Source organism: Salvelinus namaycush, chromosome 15 (genome assembly GCF_016432855.1).
Source record: "Salvelinus namaycush isolate Seneca chromosome 15, SaNama_1.0, whole genome shotgun sequence".
Taxonomy (NCBI): domain Eukaryota; kingdom Metazoa; phylum Chordata; class Actinopteri; order Salmoniformes; family Salmonidae; genus Salvelinus; species Salvelinus namaycush.
The window spans coordinates 14,596,069-14,621,682 of NC_052321.1; the positions used below are offsets into that span (position 1 = coordinate 14,596,069).

The 25,614-nt window shown below is 46.8% G+C and overlaps 1 protein-coding gene across 1 annotated transcript in view; it reads right to left on the reverse strand.

Annotated features, from left to right (window-relative positions):
• LOC120059784 (usherin-like) overlaps positions 1 to 25,614 on the reverse strand; it is a 201,418-nt gene that overhangs the window by 42,739 nt on the left and 133,065 nt on the right. The window contains exons 14-16 of the mRNA XM_039008832.1: positions 10,745 to 11,034; positions 10,255 to 10,663; positions 8,179 to 8,374 (exon numbers count right to left, since the gene is read on the reverse strand). Of these exons, the coding sequence (XP_038864760.1) occupies positions 8,179 to 8,374; positions 10,255 to 10,663; positions 10,745 to 11,034 (895 nt within the window). The remainder of the gene's footprint in view (positions 1 to 8,178; positions 8,375 to 10,254; positions 10,664 to 10,744; positions 11,035 to 25,614) is intronic.

The window sequence follows — 25,614 nt, forward strand, 5'->3', positions numbered from 1 at the left end:
TCTAGATGTGTAGCTTCTTGGATGTCTTTATAAGCCGGCGAGGAGTCTGCATTAAAAAATAATACATACAGAAAAATAGGTTATTAACCCTAAAATATGTTTGATAAAAATGTAAAATACATTTCAGATATAAGCCTATATATTAACAATACATTAATTAAATACCTCGGCTTTTTTGAAGAGGGCTGTTCTGAAGAAGCTCTGAGAACTCGGGAACATGTCTTTGGGCAACCCTAATTATAGCATCTGCCTGGTCTGTAGCTTGTGAGCCTGAAAGTAAAAAAAAAAAAAAACACCATTAGTCCATGTTTAAACATATTCAGGCATAAAAATAAAATATATATATAAATGATAATTGATTCATACCTTGTCCTTGTAACGCTGTCTCGTGAATACCCTCCCAGTAGTATTGTTCGGGTGAAGCGGACCTGTGGATCTGGGCCCTGATTGTCCGTTGGTGTTTAATAGGGGGCGTCCAACGGTCCTGGGTCAGGGGAGTTGACAGGCCGTTTAAAGTCTCTGTTTGCGGCTTGTGTGTAAATACATCCTGGGAGTAGGGCACAATTGTCTCGTAGGCATATCCTTCACAGAAACCGTGTAGACTCCCTATGGCACCCGTTCTAGGATGTATTTCAGCTGTAAACACATAAAATAACTTTTAATATAAGATGCCTACACTTTTTGTTTTTAAGGTATAAATATTCTTACGGAATTCTTGAATCTTACTTACTACAATTCAGGGTCGGCGTTGGGATGTAAACAATTTGTTCCGGAGACCCTACGGCCGGTTCGAGTTCAGTTATATCTCGGAGAATCTGAGTGAAGGTTTGAGAATCTAAAAAAACATTAGATAATATTAAAGCTCTAATCATTTTAGCTAATATTGACATTTTATACGTTAAGAATCCGGGCCCTAAGGCCTGTTTAATATTTCTATAACATACAACGTTTTCAAACAATTCCCAAGAACAAACAAATCTAATATATAGCATATGTAAATATTTATTTCAAGAACTAACCTTGAGAAATATCCATGAGGAGGGTTTTTACCAGATGATCTTTTTTAACGGGGTCCGTCCGATAACTATTCCTGGGGGAATGCTGTAGGGTAAATGCGCGAAAACGAAGCTAACAGGGGGACCTGTTTTGCTTAGCTTTTGTAGCCGTATGACTCGCGTGGTGTCGTATTTTTTCGCGCTAAAACCGCCTCAAAGTTATCTTTGAAGCCTAAGACATGTGGTTCAAACACCTGCCATTTGGTTCAAACATAGGGTATTGGGGGGGTGTCTAAACATTAGGTATCTTTTTGATATTCTAAAATCTCCGGGGGCTAGCATCTAGATGCTGGGGGTGGGGAGGTCTCGACATCGGCTGGGCTGAATGACTTTTAGGCATCTGTTTTGCCAGATAGTGTAAACCTTGGTTTCAAACGACCCCCATGCATAGAGAGCCTTGAGCGCAGATGCAAGGGTATTTTTTTAACAAACACACCCGACCCTTTTTTCTCTGTTTTTGAAACACACACACACACACGCGCGCACATTGCGCAAGTTTTTTTCTCAGGGACCGACTGCGCTAAGAGTGAACAAACGCGAGAGTTCCTGACATGGTAAGATTCTGATTTTAAAACCATTTATTTCATTCAAAATATTTAGTACATACATTTTATAGCCTTACATTATTAAGGTATTTTACAATGCCGTTCTTACAGATCCAGGGATCTGATGCAACCACCCCCCATTGTCAGTGTCCAGTTGGTCATCAAAATGCCGGGATCTCTTGCCAGGCTCAGCAACACTTGGTAAGTTTTCACTCCAGGGGTAGATCCGACGTCTGGCCTTTTGGTCTTGACTCTGTCTCAAGGAAAGCCTCGCCCAGCGCTGTAACTGTTCACCATTTTGGAAGAGAATGTCCAGCTTATTCATAAGGGTTATGAAAATTGGATAATCCACCCATTTAAAACTAAACACAGGAATAAAAAAGTTTACATGTTTGCGTGCTCTGGAAGCTACAGGAGAATTGACAGACTTTGTAGCATTAGACTTATCATAAAGGTCACAGGCTAAAATTGTCACTTTGTTGTCAGGGCTATAGTCCATTGAAGCAATTCTTAGAGCCTTGAGATCACTGCGGCCGCAGACCTGTTCTTCCAAAGCATATCCTGGCACATTTGTACCACTCAGGACCTGTTCAATTTTACAAAGCGCCAGCCTGATGTTTAGCCATTCTCTCATCCCCAGAGCCGGGGGAAAACTCCCAGGTTTTGCCTGATAAAGGGGTTTGGGTCCACTGTCTGTGAATATCTTTACCGTAGAATCCTCCGGGTGGAATATGTAAGACATGTGGCCCTCACTCGTACCCAAAAATCCTTTAAAACATTCTGGAGCTTCACACAGAACTTTTTCAAGGCTTTGGTCACTGGGTTCATGACAAGCCGTGCATAACATCCCTAAAATTGGCATAGGTGTCATTTTTGTTTAATATTCAGGGGGGTTATCATGTACAGGCTTAAACAGGTATTGTTCAGCCTCTTTATAAGGGGCATTAACCACCCCCAAACCGTGAGAAACAGGTTGACCTGACACCTGGTCACTTACTCAACCCTACCCCCCTAACCACCACGATGTCCTGACCTGAAACCCAAATATTGACATGCACCCTTCTACATGACATAGGGTCATAAATCATTACATAGGGTCATAAATCAGGCTTGGGTCATAAATCATTACCGGTTGACCTGACAACTGGACCCTTACCCAAAGACCCCCCACCTAACCATCAGGATGTCCTGACAGGCAGTCCCTTAGGTTCACATAGCGGTCACATAGGTTCACATAGGGTCATCCATCAAATTTTGACGTGTGACATCTACTTTAATCTCTCTCATTTAGTATGTTCTCCCCAGCCATTTAGTCTGTTCTCCCCAGCCATTTAGTCTGTTCTCCTCAGCCATTTATCCTGTTCTCCCCAGCCATTTAGTCTGTTCTCCCCAGCCATTTAGTCTGTTCTCCCCAGCCATTTAGTGTGTTCTCTCCAGCCATTTATCCTGTTCTCCCCAGCCATTTAGTCTGTTCTCCTCAGACATTTAGTCTGTTCTCCCCAGCTATTTAGTCTGTTCTCCTCAGCCATTTAGTCTGTTCTCCCCAGCCATTTAGTGTGTTCTCCCCAGCCATTTAGTCTGTTCTCCCCAGCCATTTAGTATGTTCTCCCCAGCCATTTAGTGTGTTCTCCCCAGCCATTTAGTCTGTTCTCCTCAGCCATTTATCCTGTTCTCCCCAGCCATTTAGTCTGTTCTCCCCTGCCATTTAGTCTGTTCTCCCCAGCCATTTAGTGTGTTCTCCTCAGCCATTTAGTCTATTCTCCCCAGCCATTTAGTATGTTCTCCCCAGCCATTTAGTCTGTTCTCCCCAGCCATTTAGTGTGTTCTCCCCAGCCATTTAGTGTGTTCTCCTCAGCCATTTAGTCTGTTCTCCCCAGCCATTTAGTGTGCTCTCCCCAGCCATTTAGTCTGTTCTCCCCAGCCATTTAGTCTGTTCTCCTCAGCCATTTATCCTGTTCTCCCCAGCCATTTAGTATGTTCTCCTCAGCCATTTAGTCTGTTCTCCCCAGCCATTTAGTCTGTTCTCCCCAGCCATTTAGTGTGTTCTCCCCAGCCATTTAGTGTGTTCTCCTCAGCCATTTAGTCTGTTCTCCCCAGTCATTTAGTGTGCTCTCCCCAGCCATTTAGTCTGTTCTCCCCAGCCATTTAGTCTGTTCTCCTCAGCCATTTAGTCTGTTCTCCCTAGCCATTTAGTGTGTTCTCCCCAGCCATTTAGTCTGTTCTCCCCAGCCATTTAGTCTGTTCTCCCTAGCCATTTAGTGTGTTCTCCCCAGCCATTTAGTCTGTTCTCCCCAGCCATTTGTTCCCACAGATTGGAGAGAGGTTTTAATGGTGGATGTATACTGAACAAAAAATATAAAACGCAACATGCAACAATTTCAAAGATTTTACTGAGTTACAGTTCAAATAAGGAAATCAGTCAATTGAAATAAATAAATTATGCCCTAATCTATGGATTTCACATGACTGGGCATGGATCATAAAACCAGTCAGTATCTGGTGAGATCACCATTTGCCTCATTTGCCATACATCTCCTTTGCATAGAGTTGATCAGGCAGTTGATTGTAGCCTGATGAATGTTGTCCCACTCCTATTCAATGGCTTTGCGAATTTGCTGGATATTGTCAGGAACTGGAACACGATGCCGTATACGTCGATCCAGAGCATCCCACATTTGAAGAACTGGGACATTTTCAGCTTCCAGGAATTGTGTACAGATCCTTGCGACATGGGGCTGTGCATTATCATGCTGAAACATGAGTTGATGGTGGAAGATGACAATGGGCCTCAGGATCTCGTCACAGTACCTCTGTGCATTCAAATTACCATCGATAAAATGTAATTGTATTCGTTGTCCGTAGCTTATGCCTGGCCATACCATAACTCCACCCCCACGACGCCACACACACTGTCTGCTATCTGCCCGGTACAGTGGAAACCGGGATTCATCCATGAAGAGCACACTTCTCCAGCGTGCCAGTGGTCATCGAAGGTGAGCATTTGCCCACTGAAGTTGGTCACGACGCCAAACCGCAGTCAGGTCAAGACCCTGGTGAGGACGGAATAGCACACAGATGAGCTTCCCTGAGACGGTTTCTGACAGTTTGTGCAGAAATGTTTTCGGTTGTAAAAACCTAGTTCCATCAGCTATCTGTGTGGCTGGTCTCAGATGATCCCACAGGTAAAGAATCCGGATGTGTAGGTCTTGTGCTGGCGTGGTTACACGTGATCTGCGGTTGTTAGGCCGGTTGGACGTACTGCCAAGTTCTTTAAAACAACATTTAAGGCGGCTTATGGTAGAGAAACATTAAATTATCTGGCAACAGCTCTGGTGGACATTCCTGCAGTCAGCATGCCAATTGCACGCCCACTCAAAACTTGAGACATCTGTAGCATTGTGGTATGTGACAAAACTGCACATTTTAGAGTGACCTTTTATTGTCCCCAGAACCAGGTGCACCTGTGTAATGATCATGCAGTTTAGTCAGCTTCTTGATATGCCACACATGCCCGGTGGATGGATTATCTTAGCAAATGAGAAATACTCACCAACAAGGATGTAAACAAATTTTTGCTCAAAATTTGAGAGAAATAAGCTTTTTGTGCAAATGGAACGTTTCTGGGATCTTCTATTTCAGCTCATGAAACATGGGACCAACACTTTACATGTTGCGTTTATATTTTTGTTCAGTATACTAACTGACTAACTGATGTCTCCGCCACATCATGGGTCTAGGCAGGGTTCAGAAGATGTGATCGGAGTGGAACGAGATGCATGCGTAATTTGTCTGGAGCATGGAGCAGATTTAAAACCTTTTGGATTGTCGGCCTTCTAACTCGCTCCAGTTTAGCTCCGTACCGCTCAGCCACAGCACTGGGCATGCTCTGTGGAGCATTTTTCATATCCTGAATCACTGTTCTTTGAATTAGACATATTCTGTTGTATTCAGACTACACCAACACTAATGCATAGAGATGTAGATATGAGTCGATCAAGAATAGGTCACACAGCCTGAGTAGTTAGCAAGACCACCAATGAACCCATGCAGCAGCACCAGATGTTTAGATTTTATATAGGCTATTGTTTAAAAATATATACATATATTACATATATATATTATATATACATATATTTTTAACCGTGCTAAAGTTGTATATAATTCTGTCAAATGTGAGCGCAACAGTGCCAGTTCCAACTGAAGTATCAGATCGTCAATAGATTATAGAAAAAGCAAGTCGTTTTTTAACACAGCAGCTGCAAATCATCAGGCTGGTCCCTTTCAGTGATACCCATCCTGGATCCGGGATCCTCCTCATCAAAAAAGCTGACTAGCATAGCCTAGCCTAACGGGACAGGGATATCATATAATATAATTTTCATGAAATCACAAGTCCAATACAGCAAATGAAAGATAAACATCTTGTGAATCCAGCCATCATTTCCGATTTTTAAAATGTTTTACAGCGAAAACACAATATGTATTTCTATTAGCTAACCACAAAAGCCAAACACACAACCGCATATTTTCACCATGTTTCTACCGCATAGGTAGCTTTCACAAAACCGACAAAATAGAGATAAAATTAGTCACTAACCAAGAAAGAACTTCATCAGATGACAGTCTTATAACATGTTATACAATACATTTATGTTTTGTTCGAAAATGTGCATATTTGAGGTATAAATCATAGTTTTACATTGCAGCTACCATCAAAAATATCACCAAAGCAGCCAGAATAATTACAGAGAGCAACGTGAAATACCTAAATACTCATCATGAAACATTTATGAAAAATACATGGTGTACAGCAAATGAAAGATAAACATCTTGTGAATCCAGCCAATATTTCCGATTTTTTAAGTGTTTTACAGCGAAAACACAATATAGAATGTTATTATCACATGTATCAAATAAAATCAGAGCCGGAGATATTCGCCGTGTATACGTAACGCTTTTCAGAAGCCAATGTCGAGCTCCGCGGCGCGCCTTGGTAGACAAAGAAAATTCCTGACCTGCCACTCCAAAAGCTCTTGTTCGGCCTCAGATCAAGCTAGACACCCCATTCCACCTCTCACTGCCTGTTGACATCTAGTGGAAGGCGTATGAAGTGCATGCATATCGATAAATATAAGGCAATTGAATAGGCAGGCCCTGAAACAGAGCCTCGTTTTCAGATTTTTCACTTCCTGCATGGACGTTTGCTGCAAAATGAGTTCTCTTTTACTCACAGACATAATTCAAACAGTTTCAGAAACTTCTGAGTGTTTTCTATCCAATAGTAATAATAATATGCATATTGTATGATCTAGAAAAGAGTACGAGGCCGTTTCATTTGGGCACAATTTTTTCCAAAGTGAAAACAGCGCCCCCCTATTGACAAGAAGTTTTAATAACCTACGACATGTTGTTGAAATGTTAAAGCTTCTTAAGCTTCTTCAGACAGCCTACTTCAAAACCAAATGGTACAAAGTCACAAAAGTAAATGGGGTGTTTGTTAAATTACCTTTTGAAACAAAAAATGAATGGAGTGGGGGAAAAATCCAATGGGGCTGAAACCAGGGGTTGGTGTGTATGGGGCTGAAACCTGGGGTTGGTGTGTATGGGGCTGAAACCTGGGGTTGGTGTGTATGGGGCTGAAACCAGGGGGTTGGTGTGTATGGGGCTGAAACCAGGTGGTATGTATGGGGCTGAAACCTGGGGTTGATGTTTATGGGATTGAAACCAGGGTTGTTATGTATGGGGCTGAAACCTGGGGTTGGTGTCTATGGGGCTGAAACCAGGGTTGGTATGTATGGGGCTGAAACCTGGGGTTGGTGTGTATGGGGCTGAAACCAGGGTTGGTATGTATGGGGCTGAAACCTAGGGTTTATGTTTATGGGGCTGAAACCAGGGTTGGTGTATATGGGGCTGAAACCTAGGGTTTATGTTTATGGGGCTGAAACCAGGGTTGGTGTGTATGGGGCTGAAACCAGAGGTTGGTGTGTATGGGGCTGAAACCTGGGTTGGTAAGTATGGGGCTGAAACCTGGGGTTGGTGTGTATCGGGCTGAAACCTGGGGTTGGTGTGCATGGGGCTGAAACCAGGGGTTGGTGTGTTTGGGGCTGAAACCAGGGGTTGGTGTGTATGGGGCTGAAACCAGAGGTTGGTGTGTATGGGGCTGAAACCTGGGGTTGGTGTGTATGGGGCTGAAACCAGGGGTCGGTGTGTATGGAGCTGAAACCTGGGGTTGGTGTGTATGGGGCTGAAACCTGGGGTTGGTGTGTATCGGGCTGAAACCTGGAGTTGATGTGTATGGGGCTGAAACCAGGGGTTGGTGTGTATGGGGCTGAAACCAGGGGTTGGTGTGTATGGGGCTGAAACCAGAGGTTGGTGTGTATGGGGCTGAAAACAGGGGTTGGTGTGTTTGGGGCTAAAAAATGGGGTTGGTGTGTATGGGGCTGAAACCTGGGGTTGGTGTATATGGGGCTGAAACCTGGGGTTGGTGTGTACGGGGATGAAACCTGGGTTGGTGTGTATGGGGCTGAAACCTGGGTTGGTGTGCATGGGGTTAATGTATGGGAGGTGATGTGTCTTACCTGCCAAGGCCAGGGTTGAAGCCATAGTGGAGCTCCTGACACTGGTCACACCTGCGTCCTCCCACAGAGGGGTCAACACACACACACTGCCCCGTCTGGCCGCCACACACCTGTCCCGACGAGCCCACCGGGTGACAGTCACACTCCACACACACGCTCACCTCAGACCCCAACTCTGACACAGAGAGGAAGTAACCTGGAATCAAATCAAATGGGTACGAAATTAGAGACAATACCTATCTATGGCCATACATACACAATACATTATACACAGCATGGAACAAGAACAATTTTGCCATAACCAAACCTGTAGTCAAGTAATAGAGCAACAATAGACACCATTTGTGACAAACACATCATTGAGGAGAGGCCTAAAAGAAGGAGCATATTGGAATGATATCCAATTTAATTCTATTAGGGTTGCAAAATCCAGAAACATTTCCAAAATTCTGATTCCCTGAATATTCTCTCCATGAATATTCCAACCAGAAACGTGGAATTCCTGGATATTTTGGGATGCTACCAGAATTGAACCCTTGGTTTAATCTGTAATGCCTTTTGGATAAGGACATGTCATGCCATTCATCTTGTCTGTATAGACCACCTACTCCAGGGATCATCAACTAGATTCAGCCACAAGCCGATCTGTTTCTGGAGCGGAAGGTCACGGGGCCAGAACATAATTACAAATCATTTGTAGACTGCATATTGACAGCAAGAAGCTCAAACAGATATCATATTCTATTCAAACTGAACCATTTCAAACCTTGCTTACATTTGAATAAGATCACATATCTCTCTATAATGTGTGGGAATATTTTGGAACTAATGTCTAAAATTAAAATCACTTGATTTGCTGGTGTTTTAACAGTCTTTTATGTCCCAGATCCAAGTGACTTTCATTTTGGACATCTGTTCCAAAGAATTCCCACGCATAATAGAGAGATATATGTAATCGTATTCAAAACACTTCTGGGGGCAAATAAAAAACCCTGCGGGCCAAATTCAGCCCGTGGGCCGACAGTTGGGAACCCTGCCATACATCTACCGCAGGGCCTAAGAGGCATGACAAGGTCTGAGCGTGTGTGTGTGTGTGTGTGTGTGTGTGTGTGTGTGTGTGTGTGTGTGTGTGTGTGTGTGTGTGTGTGTGTGTGTGTGTGTGTGTGTGTGTGTGTGTGTGTTTGGCCCCTGAATGTGCTGTGGTGAGTATTACAGTAAACATGATGGTTCAGCTACGTTACTAACACAGTTCAGCAGCTGCTACTAATGACCCCACACACACTTATGAGCGAGCATGTACACACACACACAAACAAACAAACACACACAGACAGAGGTGAAGAAGTGAAAGAGGTTGCCATGATCTATGCTCTCTAAGGTGCAGTTGACTGCATCGGGCAGCGGAGCCCCAATCGCCGATGGGTGAGTTGGCACCGGGCACATGAGGGATGGCCTGTAGCTAAGCTAAACGCTAATGCGCTAATGCCCACAGTGAATGCCAAGCACTCATCATCATTCCCCAGGACAAAGCACACACACACACAAATAGGAACACACACATACACATGCATACGCACACATACACACACATACACGCATACACACGCACACACACACACACACATACACACACATACGCACACATACGCACACATACGCACACATACGCAGGCACACGATAACACCGCTAGGAGCCAAGAAACAGAAAGACACACTACAGGGACCATCCATCCATCAGACAGAGAGAAAAGAACAGACTGAGTGTGTGATTTGAAAGAGAGAGAGACAGGGACAAAGGGAGTGAAAGAGGAGTGTGTTGAGCATTGTGGTAAACAGCATGGCAGCTTGTCGTCAATGCCAGAGCTGAGATGCTTCAGTGTAATGAGCTGGGAGCTGTGTGCGTCGATACTTATTCAACAGTAAGTATAATGTATTACTGTGATATACAGTTGTTCTCCCACAGAGTTAAAGGTGTGAGTAAGAGAAACAAACACAAACATTCTGTTGTTAAGCACTTCTATCATTACAAACCAGTTGGGTAGATTTATGAACAAACACAAACACACACACACTCACCTGGCCTACATCTACCGCAGTCCCTTCCGTGGCGCGTAGACACACACACACACTGCCCGGTGTCCGCGTCACACATCGTCCCCTCCACTGTTCCTGTGGGGTCACACACACACGGAACACACCCCTGGGATGACCACTGGGGGTCAAAGGTCATGTTGTAGTAGGGGTCAGGTGTGAGGTCATCATAGAGGTCAGAGGTCGTGTTGTAGTAGTGTAGGGAGCAGCGTGTACACTGGGCACCCTCCACCCCCTCCCTACAGGGACACTGGGCGTTGACGGGGTCACACACCCCCCCCTCCAGGGTGCCACGGACGTCACACGCACACGCCAGACACCCCAAGGAGTTCCTCCTCTCCAGGCTGTGGTAACCACGGCGACACGAGTCGCAGCGAGGTCCCTCAGTGTTTTCCTAAGTGATATATAAAAAATGACTAGTAGATAAGATAATTATCAGTAATAGATGTCAGTAAACATATTCTCACACACTCACCTTACACACACACTGTCCAGTCTCTGGGTCACACACAGTCCCAGGTACGGTCCCGTCAGGCGAGCAGAGACACGGGATGCAGGAGCCCGCCTGATGGAGGCCATAGAGGCCCCTGGCACAGGAGTCACAGCGCTGGCCCCCCACCCCCTCCCTGCACTCACACTGCCCCCCCTCTGGCTCACAGAAGGGGCTGAGGGACCCCACCGGGTTACAGTCACACCCCACACAGCCATCAAGGTGAGAGGAATTTAACAGCTTGTAGCCATAGTCACACCTGTCACAGGTAAGACCTGAGAGAGAGCGAGAGAGATAGAAAGGAGAGAAAGCGAGGAGAGAGAGAGAGAGAGAAAGAAAGAAAAAAAGGGTACAGGATAGACAGAGAGATGCAATGTTAACACATTCCAAACTCAAAGCTCTGAAAGATGCAATCTGCAATACAACAACGAAGTGACTCTGTCTCTAACTCAGCCTTCTCCTTGAATCATTTAATGTAGAGGATGTCTATATTAACAGCCATAAAAACTGGACCTTTCCCTCCTTTAAATACAGCCTGGTGAAATGTCTGTACGACTGACTGGTGCTTGGCCATAACCACCCCTTCTTACAGCTAGACTCATCTATCTCCATCATCATCACTCTGACTAACAGAACTAGTTTATGTCTTAACCTAGATCTTTTTTAAATGCAATATAGTGCTAAATCAACAAATAAGTAATTGTGTGAAGCATTACAAGAGTGTGTGTTTGCGCGTGTGTGTGTAAAGTCAGAAAAACGGCATCATTAGGCCAGGTCGTCTTTGTATGATGGATCACCCTCCTCAGGCAGAACATTTAATTTCACTGAGAGAGAAAATAAATAAATTAACAACTACGAGAGAGAGAGAGAGAGAGAGAGAGAGAGAGAGAGAGAGAGAGAGAGAGAGAGAGAGAGAGAGAGAGAGAGAGAGAGAGAGAGAGAGAGAGAGAGAGAGAGAGAGAGAGAGAGAGAGAGAGAGAGAGAGAGAGAGAGAGAGAGAGAGAGAGAGAGAGAGAGAGAGAGAGAGAGAGAGAGAGAGAGAGAGAGAGAGAGAGAGAGAGAGAGAGAGAGATGTGTGTAGAAATAACAGTGAGGCAGAGAGAGAGGTATTACCCCCTCTCAGTGGAGTGTAGTCTACATGGATTCCAACTAGCGTCATATTGGGGCTGTATTAAAATATAGAAAATATGCACAGGCAACGCTGGTTATTAGAACATACCATAGCTATTCCCTGACAGGCAATCTATCCCTAATGTTAGCCAGGCAGCCCCGGGGCAGTGCCGTTTAGACGCAGGAGTACCAGTGCCCCAGCCACTTGGCATTTCAGCTCCACTCCCACCCAACTGCCCACAACCTGTTTAATGAATTTATAGATATTAATGTATTTCTGCCGTCCCATATTTCAAACCAGTGGTTATAGCAGCACGGTGAAGGATACGGCAGAGTTGAACAATGTGGTGGTGCTGGGTTGGTGTGTGTGAGTGAGTGACTGTGTGTGTGTGTGTGTGAGTGACTGTGTGTGTGTGTGTGTGTGTGTGTGTGTGTAGTGTGCGTGTGTAGTGTGTGTAGTGTGTAATGTGTAGTGTGTGTGTAATGTGTAGTGTGTGTGTAGTGTGTGTGTGTAGTGTGTAATGTGTGTGTGTGTGTGTGTGTGTGTGTGTGTGTGTGTGTGTGTGTGTGTGTGTGTGTGTGTGTGTGTGTGTGTAGTGGGTGTAGTGTGTGTGTGTGTGTGTGTGTAGTGTGTAATGTGTAGTGTGAGTGCGTGTGTGTAGTGTGTGTGTAGTGTGTAGTGTGTAGTGTGTGTGTGTAGTGTGTGTGTGTGTGTGTGTGTGTGTGTGTGCGTGTGTAGTGTGTAATATGAGTATGTGTGTAGTGTGTAATGTGAGTGTGTGTGTAGTGTGTAGTGTGTGTGTGTGTGTCATGGTGATGGACACAGTACTAACAATACTGTGACATACACCCTGTCTGGAACACAGGACTTTCTCTGTACTGACTCTGTAGCTACTGGAGTTATGGTTATATGATGGTTGTATGTTGTATCCTGCCTGTTTGGCCCTATCCAGGGGTATCATCGGATGGGGCCACAGTGTCTCCTGACCTCTCCTGTCTCAGCCTCCAGTATTTATGCTGCAGTAGTTTATGTGTCGGGGGCTAGGGTCAGTCTGTTATATCTGGAGTATTTCTCCTGTCTTATCCGGCGTCCTGTGTGAGTGAGTGAGTGACTGTGTGTGTGTGTGTGTGTGTGTGTGTGTGTGTGTGTGTGTGTGTGTGTGTGAGTGACTGTGTGTGTGTGTGTGTGTGTGTGTGTGTGTGTGTGTGTGTGTGTGTGTGTGTGTGTGTTCTCCTGTCTTATCCGGCGTCCTGTGTGAATTTAAGTATGCTCTCTCTATTCTCTCTTTCTCTCTTTCTTTCTCTCTCTCGGAGGACCTGAGCCCTAGGACCATGCCTCAGGACTACCGTGCATGATGAATCCTTGCTGTCCCCAGTCCACCTGGCCGTGCTGCTGCTCCAGTTTAAACTGTTCTGCCTGCAGCTATGGAACCCTGACCTGTTCACCGGACGTGTTACCTGTCCCAGACCTGCTGTTTTCAACTCTCTAGAGACAGCAGGAGCGGTAGAGATACTCTGAATGATCGGCTATGAAAAGCCAACTGACATTTACTCCTGAGGTGCTGACCTGTTGCACCCTCGACAACCACTGTTGTCGAGGGTGCAACAGGGTGTAACACATAATTATTATTTGACCATGCTGGTCATTTATGAACATTTGAACATCTTGGCCATGTTCTGTTATAATCTCCACCCGGCACAGCCAGAAGAGGACTGCCCTCCCCTCAGAGCCTGGTTCCTCTCTAGGTTTCTTCCTAGGTTTTGGCCTTTCTAGGGAGTTTTTCCAAGCCACCGTGCTTCTACACCTGTATTGCTTGCTGTTTGGGGTTTTAGGCTGGGTTTCTGTACAACACTTTGAGATATCAGCTGTTGTAAGAAGGGCTATATAAATACATTTGATTTGATTTGATGATGGTTGTATAGTTCATATTAATAACGAAGCCTAGTATTGACACGGCTTATCTTTACCTGCAAATGAGATGTTAACTCTGACATAGTGTATTTTTCTGGCTCTATTGTATACTTGTGTTGTGGTTTCTTTAGCTTTTGTTTACATTCATAATGATCACTACCTGTGCTTGTAGGGTTGATCTTCTGCAGCTTTGGTTTAGAGTAACATCGTGAAGCCAAATGAACTGGAGAACGATCAGGCAGTCACAACATGATTCCTCTAATAGTTTTGTAGTGTTCTATTTGTTACATGCAACTCAGTTTGGATTCTGTTCATTTTAGTGCACCACTGCTTCTACAGGCCTGCTGTACTGCAGCCATTAACATCCAGCTAACCAACAGTAACCAGGACAGAGACGTACACCACTGCTTCTACAGGCCTGCTGTACTACAGCCATTAACATCCAGCTAACCAACAGTAACCAGGACAGAGACGTACACCACTGCTTCTACAGGCCTGCTGTACTACAGCCATTAACATCCAGCTAACCAACAGTAACCAGGACAGAGACGTACACCACTGCTTCTACAGGCCTGCTGTATTACAGCCATTAACATCCAGCTAACCAACAGTAACCAGGACAGAGACGTACACCACTGCTTCTACAGGCCTGCTGTATTACAGCCATTAACATCCAGCTAACCAACAGTAACCAGGACAGAGACGTACACCACTGCTTCTACAGGCCTGCTGTATTACAGCCATTAACATCCAGCTAACCAACAGTAACCAGGACAGAGACGTACACCACTGCTTCTACAGGCCTGCTGTACTACAGCCATTAACATCCAGCTAACCAACAGTAACCAGGACAGAGACGTACACCACTGCTTCTACAGGCCTGCTGTACTACAGCCATTAACATCCAGCTAACCAACAGTAACCAGGACAGAGACGTACACCACTGCTTCTACAGGCCTGCTGTACTGCAGCCATTAACATCCAGCTAACCAACAGTAACCAGGACAGAGACGTACACCACTGCTTCTACAGGCCTGCTGTATTACAGCCATTAACATCCAGCTAACCAACAGTAACCAGGACAGAGACGTACACCACTGCTTCTACAGGCCTGCTGTACTACAGCCATTAACATCCAGCTAACCAACAGTAACCAGGACAGAGACGTACACCACTGCTTCTACAGGCCTGCTGTACTACAGCCATTAACATCCAGCTAACCAACAGTAACCAGGACAGAGACGTACACCACTGCTTCTACAGGCCTGCTGTACTGCAGCCATTAACATCCAGCTAACCAACAGTAACCAGGACAGAGACGTACACCACTGCTTCTACAGGCCTGCTGTACTACAACCATTAACATCCAGCTAACCAACAGTAACCAGGACAGAGACGTACACGACTGCTTCTACAGGCCTGCTGTACTACAGCCATTAACATCCAGCTAACCAACAGTAACCAGGACAGAGACGTACACCACTGCTTCTACAGGCCTGCTGTACTACAGCCATTAACATCCAGCTAACCAACAGTAACCAGGACAGAGACGTACACCACTGCTTCTACAGGCCTGCTGTACTGCAGCCATTAACATCCAGCTAACCAACAGTAACCAGGACAGAGACGTACACCACTGCTTCTACAGGCCTGCTGTATTACAGCCATTAACATCCAGCTAACCAACAGTAACCAGGACAGAGACGTACACCACTGCTTCTACAGGCCTGCTGTACTACAGCCATTAACATCCAGCTAACCAACAGTAACCAGGACAGAGACGTACACCACTGCTTCTACAGGCCTGCTGTACTGCAGCCATTAACATCCAGCTAACCAACAGTAACCAGGACAGAGACGTACACCACTGCTTCTACAGGCCTGCTGTACTACAGCCATTAACATCCAGCTAACCAAGAGTAACCAGGACAGAGACGTACACCACTGCTTCTACAGGCCTGCTGTACTACAGCCATTAACATCCAGCTAACCAACAGTAACCAGGACAGAGACGTACACCACTGCTTCTACAGGCCTGCTGTACTGCAGCCATTAACATCCAGCTAACCAACAGTAACCAGGACAGAGACGTACACCACTGCTTCTACAGGCCTGCTGTATTACAGCCATTAACATCCAGCTAACCAACAGTAACCAGGACAGAGACATACACCACTGCTTCCACAGGCCTGCTGTACTGCAGCCATTAACATCCAGCTAACCAACAGTAACCAGGACAGAGACGTACACCACTGCTTCTACAGGCCTGCTGTACTGCAGCCATTAACATCCAGCTAACCAACAGTAACCAGGACAGAGACGTACACCACTGCTTCTACAGGCCTGCTGTACTGCAGCCATTAACATCCAGCTAACCAACAGTAACCAGGACAGAGACGTACACCACTGCTTCTACAGGCCTGCTGTATTACAGCCATTAACATCCAGCTAACCAACAGTAACCAGGACAGAGACGTACACCACTGCTTCTACAGGCCTGCTGTACTGCAGCCATTAACATCCAGCTAACCAACAGTAACCAGGACAGAGACGTACACCACTGCTTCTACAGGCCTGCTGTACTACAGCCATTAACATCCAGCTAACCAACAGTAACCAGGACAGAGACGTACACCACTGCTTCTACAGGCCTGCAGTACTACAGCCATTAACATCCAGCTAACCAACAGTAACCAGGACAGAGACGTACACCACTGCTTCTACAGGCCTGCTGTACTACAGCCATTAACATCCAGCTAACCAACAGTAACCAGGACAGAGACGTACACCACTGCTTCTACAGGCCTGCTGTACTGCAGCCATTAACATCCAGCTAACCAACAGTAACCAGGACAGAGACGTACACCACTGCTTCTACAGGCCTGCTGTATTACAGCCATTAACATCCAGCTAACCAACAGTAACCAGGACAGAGACGTACACCACTGCTTCTACAGGCCTGCTGTACTACAGCCATTAACATCCAGCTAACCAACAGTAACCAGGACAGAGACGTACACCACTGCTTCTACAGGCCTGCTGTACTGCAGCCATTAACATCCAGCTAACCAACAGTAACCAGGACAGAGACGTACACCACTGCTTCTACAGGCCTGCTGTACTACAGCCATTAACATCCAGCTAACCAAGAGTAACCAGGACAGAGACGTACACCACTGCTTCTACAGGCCTGCTGTACTACAGCCATTAACATCCAGCTAACCAACAGTAACCAGGACAGAGACGTACACCACTGCTTCTACAGGCCTGCTGTACTGCAGCCATTAACATCCAGCTAACCAATAGTAACCAGGACAGAGACGTACACCACTGCTTCTACAGGCCTGCTGTATTACAGCCATTAACATCCAGCTAACCAACAGTAACCAGGACAGAGACATACACCACTGCTTCCACAGGCCTGCTGTACTGCAGCCATTAACATCCAGCTAACCAACAGTAACCAGGACAGAGACGTACACCACTGCTTCTACAGGCCTGCTGTACTGCAGCCATTAACATCCAGCTAACCAACAGTAACCAGGACAGAGACGTACACCACTGCTTCTACAGGCCTGCTGTACTGCAGCCATTAACATCCAGCTAACCAACAGTAACCAGGACAGAGACGTACACCACTGCTTCTACAGGCCTGCTGTATTACAGCCATTAACATCCAGCTAACCAACAGTAACCAGGACAGAGACGTACACCACTGCTTCTACAGGCCTGCTGTACTACAGCCATTAACATCCAGCTAACCAACAGTAACCAGGACAGAGACGTACACCACTGCTTCTACAGGCCTGCTGTACTACAGCCATTAACATCCAGCTAACCAACAGTAACCAGGACAGAGACGTACACCACTGCTTCTACAGGCCTGCTGTACTGCAGCCATTAATATCCAGCTAACCAACAGGAACCAGGACAGAGACGTACACCACTGCTTCTACAGGCCTGCTGTACTACAGCCATTAACATCCAGCTAACCAACAGTAACCAGGACAGAGACGTACACCACTGCTTCTACAGGCCTGCTGTACTACAGCCATTAACATCCAGCTAACCAACAGTAACCAGGACAGAGACGTACACCACTGCTTCTACAGGCCTGCTGTACTGCAGCCATTAACATCCAGCTAACCAACAGTAACCAGGACAGAGACGTACACCACTGCTTCTACAGGCCTGCTGTACTACAGCCATTAACATCCAGCTAACCAACAGTAACCAGGACAGAGACGTACACCACTGCTTCTACAGGCCTGCTGTACTGCAGCCATTAACATCCAGCTAACCAACAGTAACCAGGACAGAGACGTACACCACTGCTTCTACAGGCCTGCTGTATTACAGCCATTAACATCCAGCTAACCAACAGTAACCAGGACAGAGACGTACACCACTGCTTCTACAGGCCTGCTGTACTGCAGCCATTAACATCCAGCTAACCAACAGTAACCAGGACAGAGACGTACACCACTGCTTCTACAGGCCTGCTGTACTGCAGCCATTAACATCCAGCTAACCAACAGTAACCAGGACAGAGACGTACACCACTGCTTCTACAGGCCTGCTGTACTACAGCCATTAACATCCAGCTAACCAACAGTAACCAGGACAGAGACGTACACCACTGCTTCTACAGGCCTGCTGTACTGCAGCCATTAACATCCAGCTAACCAACAGTAACCAGGACAGAGACGTACACCACTGCTTCTACAGGCCTGCTGTATTACAGCCATTAACATCCAGCTAACCAACAGTAACCAGGACAGAGACGTACACCACTGCTTCTACAGGCCTGCTGTACTACAGCCATTAACATCCAGCTAACCAACAGTAACCAGGACAGAGACGTACACCACTGCTTCTACAGGCCTGCTGTACTGCAGCCATTAACATCCAGCTAACCAACAGTAACCAGGACAGAGACGTACACCACTGCTTCTACAGGCCTGCTGTACTACAGCCATTAACATCCAGCTAACCAACAGTAACCAGGACAGAGACGTACACCACTGCTTCTACAGGCCTGCTGTACTGCAGCCATTAACATCCAGCTAACCAACAGTAACCAGGACAGAGACGTACACCACTGCTTCTACAGGCCTGCTGTACTACAGCCATTAACATCCAGCTAACCAACAGTAACCAGGACAGAGACGTACACCACTGCTTCTACAGGCCTGCTGTACTGCAGCCATTAACATCCAGCTAACCAACAGTAACCAGGACAGAGACGTACACCACTGCTTCTACAGGCCTGCTGTATTACAGCCATTAACATCCAGCTAACCAACAGTAACCAGGACAGAGACGTACACCACTGCTTCTACAGGCCTGCTGTACTGCAGCCATTAACATCCAGCTAACCAACAGTAACCAGGACAGAGACGTACACCACTGCTTCTACAGGCCTGCTGTACTACAGCCATTAACATCCAGCTAACCAACAGTAACCAGGACAGAGACGTACACCACTGCTTCTACAGGCCTGCTGTACTACAGCCATTAACATCCAGCTAACCAACAGTAACCAGGACAGAGACGTACACCACTGCTTCTACAGGCCTGCTGTACTGCAGCCATTAACATCCAGCTAACCAACAGTAACCAGGACAGAGACGTACACCACTGCTTCTACAGGCCTGCTGTACTACAGCCATTAACATCCAGCTAACCAACAGTAACCAGGACAGAGACGTACACCACTGCTTCTACAGGCCTGCTGTACTGCAGCCATTAACATCCAGCTAACCAACAGTAACCAGGACAGAGACGTACACCACTGCTTCTACAGGCCTGCTGTATTACAGCCATTAACATCCAGCTAACCAACAGTAACCAGGACAGAGACGTACACCACTGCTTCTACAGGCCTGCTGTACTACAGCCATTAACATCCAGCTAACCAACAGTAACCAGGACAGAGACGTACACCACTGCTTCTACAGGCCTGCTGTACTACAGCCATTAACATCCAGCTAACCAACAGTAACCAGGACAGAGACGTACACCACTGCTTCTACAGGCCTGCTGTACTACAGCCATTAACATCCAGCTAACCAACAGTAACCAGGACAGAGATGTACACCACTGCTTCTACAGTTCTGCTGTATTACAACCATTAACATCCAGCTAACCAACAGTAACCAGGACAGAGACGTACACCACTGCTTCTACAGGCCTGCTGTACTACAGCCATTAACATCCAGCTAACCAACAGTAACCAGGACAGAGACGTACACCACTGCTTCTACAGGCCTGCTGTACTACAGCCATTAACATCCAGCTAACCAACAGTAACCAGGACAGAGACGTACACCACTGCTTCTACAGGCCTGCTGTATTACAGCCATTAACATCCAGCTAACCAACAGTAACCAGGACAGAGACGTACACCACTGCTTCTACAGGCCTGCTGTACTGCAGCCATTAACATCCAGCTAACCAACAGTAACCAGGACAGAGACGTACACCACTGCTTCTACAGGCCTGCTGTACTGCAGCCATTAACATCCAGCTAACCAACAGTAACCAGGACAGAGACGTACACCACAGCTTCTACAGGCCTGCTGTATTACAGCCATTAACATCCAGCTAACCAACAGTAACCAGGACAGAGACGTACACCACTGCTTCTACAGGCCTGCTGTACTGCAGCCATTAACATCCAGCTAACCAACAGTAACCAGGACAGAGACGTACACCACTGCTTCTACAGGCCTGCTGTACTACAGCCATTAACATCCAGCTAACCAACAGTAACCAGGACAGAGACGTACACCACTGCTTCTACAGGCCTGCTGTACTGCAGCCATTAACATCCAGCTAACCAACAGTAACCAGGACAGAGACGTACACCACTGCTTCTACAGGCCTGCTGTATTACAGCCATTAACATCCAGCTAACCAACAGTAACCAGGACAGAGACGTACACCACTGCTTCTACAGGCCTGCTGTACTACAGCCATTAACATCCAGCTAACCAACAGTAACCAGGACAGAGACGTACACCACTGCTTCTACAGGCCTGCTGTACTACAGCCATTAACATCCAGCTAACCAACAGTAACCAGGACAGAGACGTACACCACTGCTTCTACAGGCCTGCTGTACTACAGCCATTAACATCCAGCTAACCAACAGTAACCAGGACAGAGATGTACACCACTGCTTCTACAGTTCTGCTGTATTACAACCATTAACATCCAGCTAACCAACAGTAACCAGGACAGAGACGTACACCACTGCTTCTACAGGCCTGCTGTACTACAGCCATTAACATCCAGCTAACCAACAGTAACCAGGACAGAGACGTACACCACTGCTTCTACAGGCCTGCTGTACTACAGCCATTAACATCCAGCTAACCAACAGTAACCAGGACAGAGACGTACACCACTGCTTCTACAGGCCTGCTGTATTACAGCCATTAACATCCAGCTAACCAACAGTAACCAGGACAGAGACGTACAACACTGCTTCTACAGGCCTGCTGTACTGCAGCCATTAACATCCAGCTAACCAACAGTAACCAGGACAGAGACGTACACCACTGCTTCTACAGGCCTGCTGTACTGCAGCCATTAACATCCAGCTAACCAACAGTAACCAGGACAGAGACGTACACCACAGCTTCTACAGGCCTGCTGTATTACAGCCATTAACATCCAGCTAACCAACAGTAACCAGGACAGAGACGTACACCACTGCTTCTACAGGCCTGCTGTATTACAGCCATTAACATCCAGCTAACCAACAGTAACCAGGACAGAGACGTACACCACTGCTTCTACAGGCCTGCTGTACTACAGCCATTAACATCCAGCTAACCAACAGTAACCAGGACAGAGACGTACACCACTGCTTCTACAGGCCTGCTGTACTGCAGCCATTAACATCCAACTAACCAACAGTAACCAGGACAGAGACATACACCACTGCTTCTACAGGCCTGCTGTATTACAGCCATTAACATCCAGCTAACCAACTGTAACCAGGACAGAGACGTACACCACTGCTTCTACAGGCCTGCTGTACTGCAGCCATTAACATCCAGCTAACCAACAGTAACCAGGACAGAGACGTACACCACTGCTTCTACAGGCCTGCTGTACTACAGCCATTAACATCCAGCTAACCAACAGTAACCAGGACAGAGACGTACACCACTGCTTCTACAGGCCTGCTGTACTGCAGCCATTAACATCCAGCTAACCAACAGTAACCAGGACAGAGACGTACACCACTGCTTCTACAGGCCTGCTGTATTACAGCCATTAACATCCAGCTAACCAACAGTAACCAGGACAGAGACGTACACCACTGCTTCTACAGGCCTGCTGTACTGCAGCCATTAACATCCAGCTAACCAACAGTAACCAGGACAGAGACGTACACCACTGCTTCTACAGGCCTGCTGTATTACAGCCATTAACATCCAGCTAACCAACAGTAACCAGGACAGAGACGTACACCACTGCTTCTACAGGCCTGCTGTACTACAGCCATTAACATCCAGCTAACCAACAGTAACCAGGACAGAGACGTACACCACTGCTTCTACAGGCCTGCTGTACTGCAGCCATTAACATCCAGCTAACCAACAGTAACCAGGACAGAGACGTACACCACTGCTTCTACAGGCCTGCTGTACTACAGCCATTAACATCCAGCTAACCAAGAGTAACCAGGACAGAGACGTACACCACTGCTTCTACAGGCCTGCTGTACTACAGCCATTAACATCCAGCTAACCAACAGTAACCAGGACAGAGACGTACACCACTGCTTCTACAGGCCTGCTGTACTGCAGCCATTAACATCCAGCTAACCAACAGTAACCAGGACAGAGACGTACACCACTGCTTCTACAGGCCTGCTGTATTACAGCCATTAACATCCAGCTAACCAACAGTAACCAGGACAGAGACATACACCACTGCTTCCACAGGCCTGCTGTACTGCAGCCATTAACATCCAGCTAACCAACAGTAACCAGGACAGAGACGTACACCACTGCTTCTACAGGCCTGCTGTACTGCAGCCATTAACATCCAGCTAACCAACAGTAACCAGGACAGAGACGTACACCACTGCTTCTACAGGCCTGCTGTACTGCAGCCATTAACATCCAGCTAACCAACAGTAACCAGGACAGAGACGTACACCACTGCTTCTACAGGCCTGCTGTATTACAGCCATTAACATCCAGCTAACCAACAGTAACCAGGACAGAGACGTACACCACTGCTTCTACAGGCCTGCTGTACTACAGCCATTAACATCCAGCTAACCAAGAGTAACCAGGACAGAGACGTACACCACTGCTTCTACAGGCCTGCTGTACTACAGCCATTAACATCCAGCTAACCAACAGTAACCAGGACAGAGACGTACACCACTGCTTCTACAGGCCTGCTGTACTGCAGCCATTAACATCCAGCTAACCAACAGTAACCAGGACAGAGACGTACACCACTGCTTCTACAGGCCTGCTGTACTACAGCCATTAACATCCAGCTAACCAACAGTAACCAGGACAGAGACGTACACCACTGCTTCTACAGGCCTGCTGTACTACAGCCATTAACATCCAGCTAACCAACAGTAACCAGGACAGAGACGTACACCACTGCTTCTACAGGCCTGCTGTACTGCAGCCATTAACATCCAGCTAACCAACAGTAACCAGGACAGAGACGTACACCACTGCTTCTACAGGCCTGCTGTACTACAGCCATTAACATCCAGCTAACCAACAGTAACCAGGACAGAGACGTACACCACTGCTTCTACAGGCCTGCTGTACTGCAGCCATTAACATCCAGCTAACCAACAGTAACCAGGACAGAGACGTACACCACTGCTTCTACAGGCCTGCTGTATTACAGCCATTAACATCCAGCTAACCAACAGTAACCAGGACAGAGACGTACACCACTGCTTCTACAGGCCTGCTGTACTACAGCCATTAACATCCAGCTAACCAACAGTAACCAGGACAGAGACGTACACCACTGCTTCTACAGGCCTGCTGTACTACAGCCATTAACATCCAGCTAACCAACAGTAACCAGGACAGAGACGTACACCACTGCTTCTACAGGCCTGCTGTACTACAGCCATTAACATCCAGCTAACCAACAGTAACCAGGACAGAGATGTACACCACTGCTTCTACAGTTCTGCTGTATTACAACCATTAACATCCAGCTAACCAACAGTAACCAGGACAGAGACGTACACCACTGCTTCTACAGGCCTGCTGTACTACAGCCATTAACATCCAGCTAACCAACAGTAACCAGGACAGAGACGTACACCACTGCTTCTACAGGCCTGCTGTACTACAGCCATTAACATCCAGCTAACCAACAGTAACCAGGACAGAGACGTACACCACTGCTTCTACAGGCCTGCTGTATTACAGCCATTAACATCCAGCTAACCAACAGTAACCAGGACAGAGACGTACACCACTGCTTCTACAGGCCTGCTGTACTGCAGCCATTAACATCCAGCTAACCAACAGTAACCAGGACAGAGACGTACACCACTGCTTCTACAGGCCTGCTGTACTGCAGCCATTAACATCCAGCTAACCAACAGTAACCAGGACAGAGACGTACACCACAGCTTCTACAGGCCTGCTGTATTACAGCCATTAACATCCAGCTAACCAACAGTAACCAGGACAGAGACGTACACCACTGCTTCTACAGGCCTGCTGTATTACAGCCATTAACATCCAGCTAACCAACAGTAACCAGGACAGAGACGTACACCACTGCTTCTACAGGCCTGCTGTACTACAGCCATTAACATCCAGCTAACCAACAGTAACCAGGACAGAGACGTACACCACTGCTTCTACAGGCCTGCTGTACTGCAGCCATTAACATCCAACTAACCAACAGTAACCAGGACAGAGACATACACCACTGCTTCTACAGGCCTGCTGTATTACAGCCATTAACATCCAGCTAACCAACTGTAACCAGGACAGAGACGTACACCACTGCTTCTACAGGCCTGCTGTACTGCAGCCATTAACATCCAGCTAACCAACAGTAACCAGGACAGAGACGTACACCACAGCTTCTACAGGCCTGCTGTACTGCAGCCATTAACATCCAGCTAACCAACTGTAACCAGGACAGAGACGTACACCACTGCTTCTACAGGCCTGCTGTACTGCAGCCATTAACATCCAGCTAACCAACAGTAACCAGGACAGAGACGTACACCACTGCTTCTACAGGCCTGCTGTATTACAGCCATTAACATCCAGCTAACCAACAGTAACCAGGACAGAGACATACACCACTGCTTCTACAGGCCTGCTGTACTACAGCCATTAACATCCAGCTAACCAACAGTAACCAGGACAGAGACGTACACCACTGCTTCTACAGGCCTGCTGTACTACAGCCATTAACATCCAGCTAACCAACAGTAACCAGGACAGAGACGTACACCACTGCTTCTACAGGCCTGCTGTACTGCAGCCATTAACATCCAGCTAACCAACAGTAACCAGGACAGAGACGTACACCACTGCTTCTACAGGCCTGCTGTATTACAGCCATTAACATCCAGCTAACCAACAGTAACCAGGACAGAGACGTACACCACTGCTTCTACAGGCCTGCTGTACTACAGCCATTAACATCCAGCTAACCAACAGTAACCAGGACAGAGACATACACCACTGCTTCTACAGGCCTGCTGTACTGCAGCCATTAACATCCAGCTAACCAACAGTAACCAGGACAGAGACGTACACCACTGCTTCTACAGGCCTGCTGTACTGCAGCCATT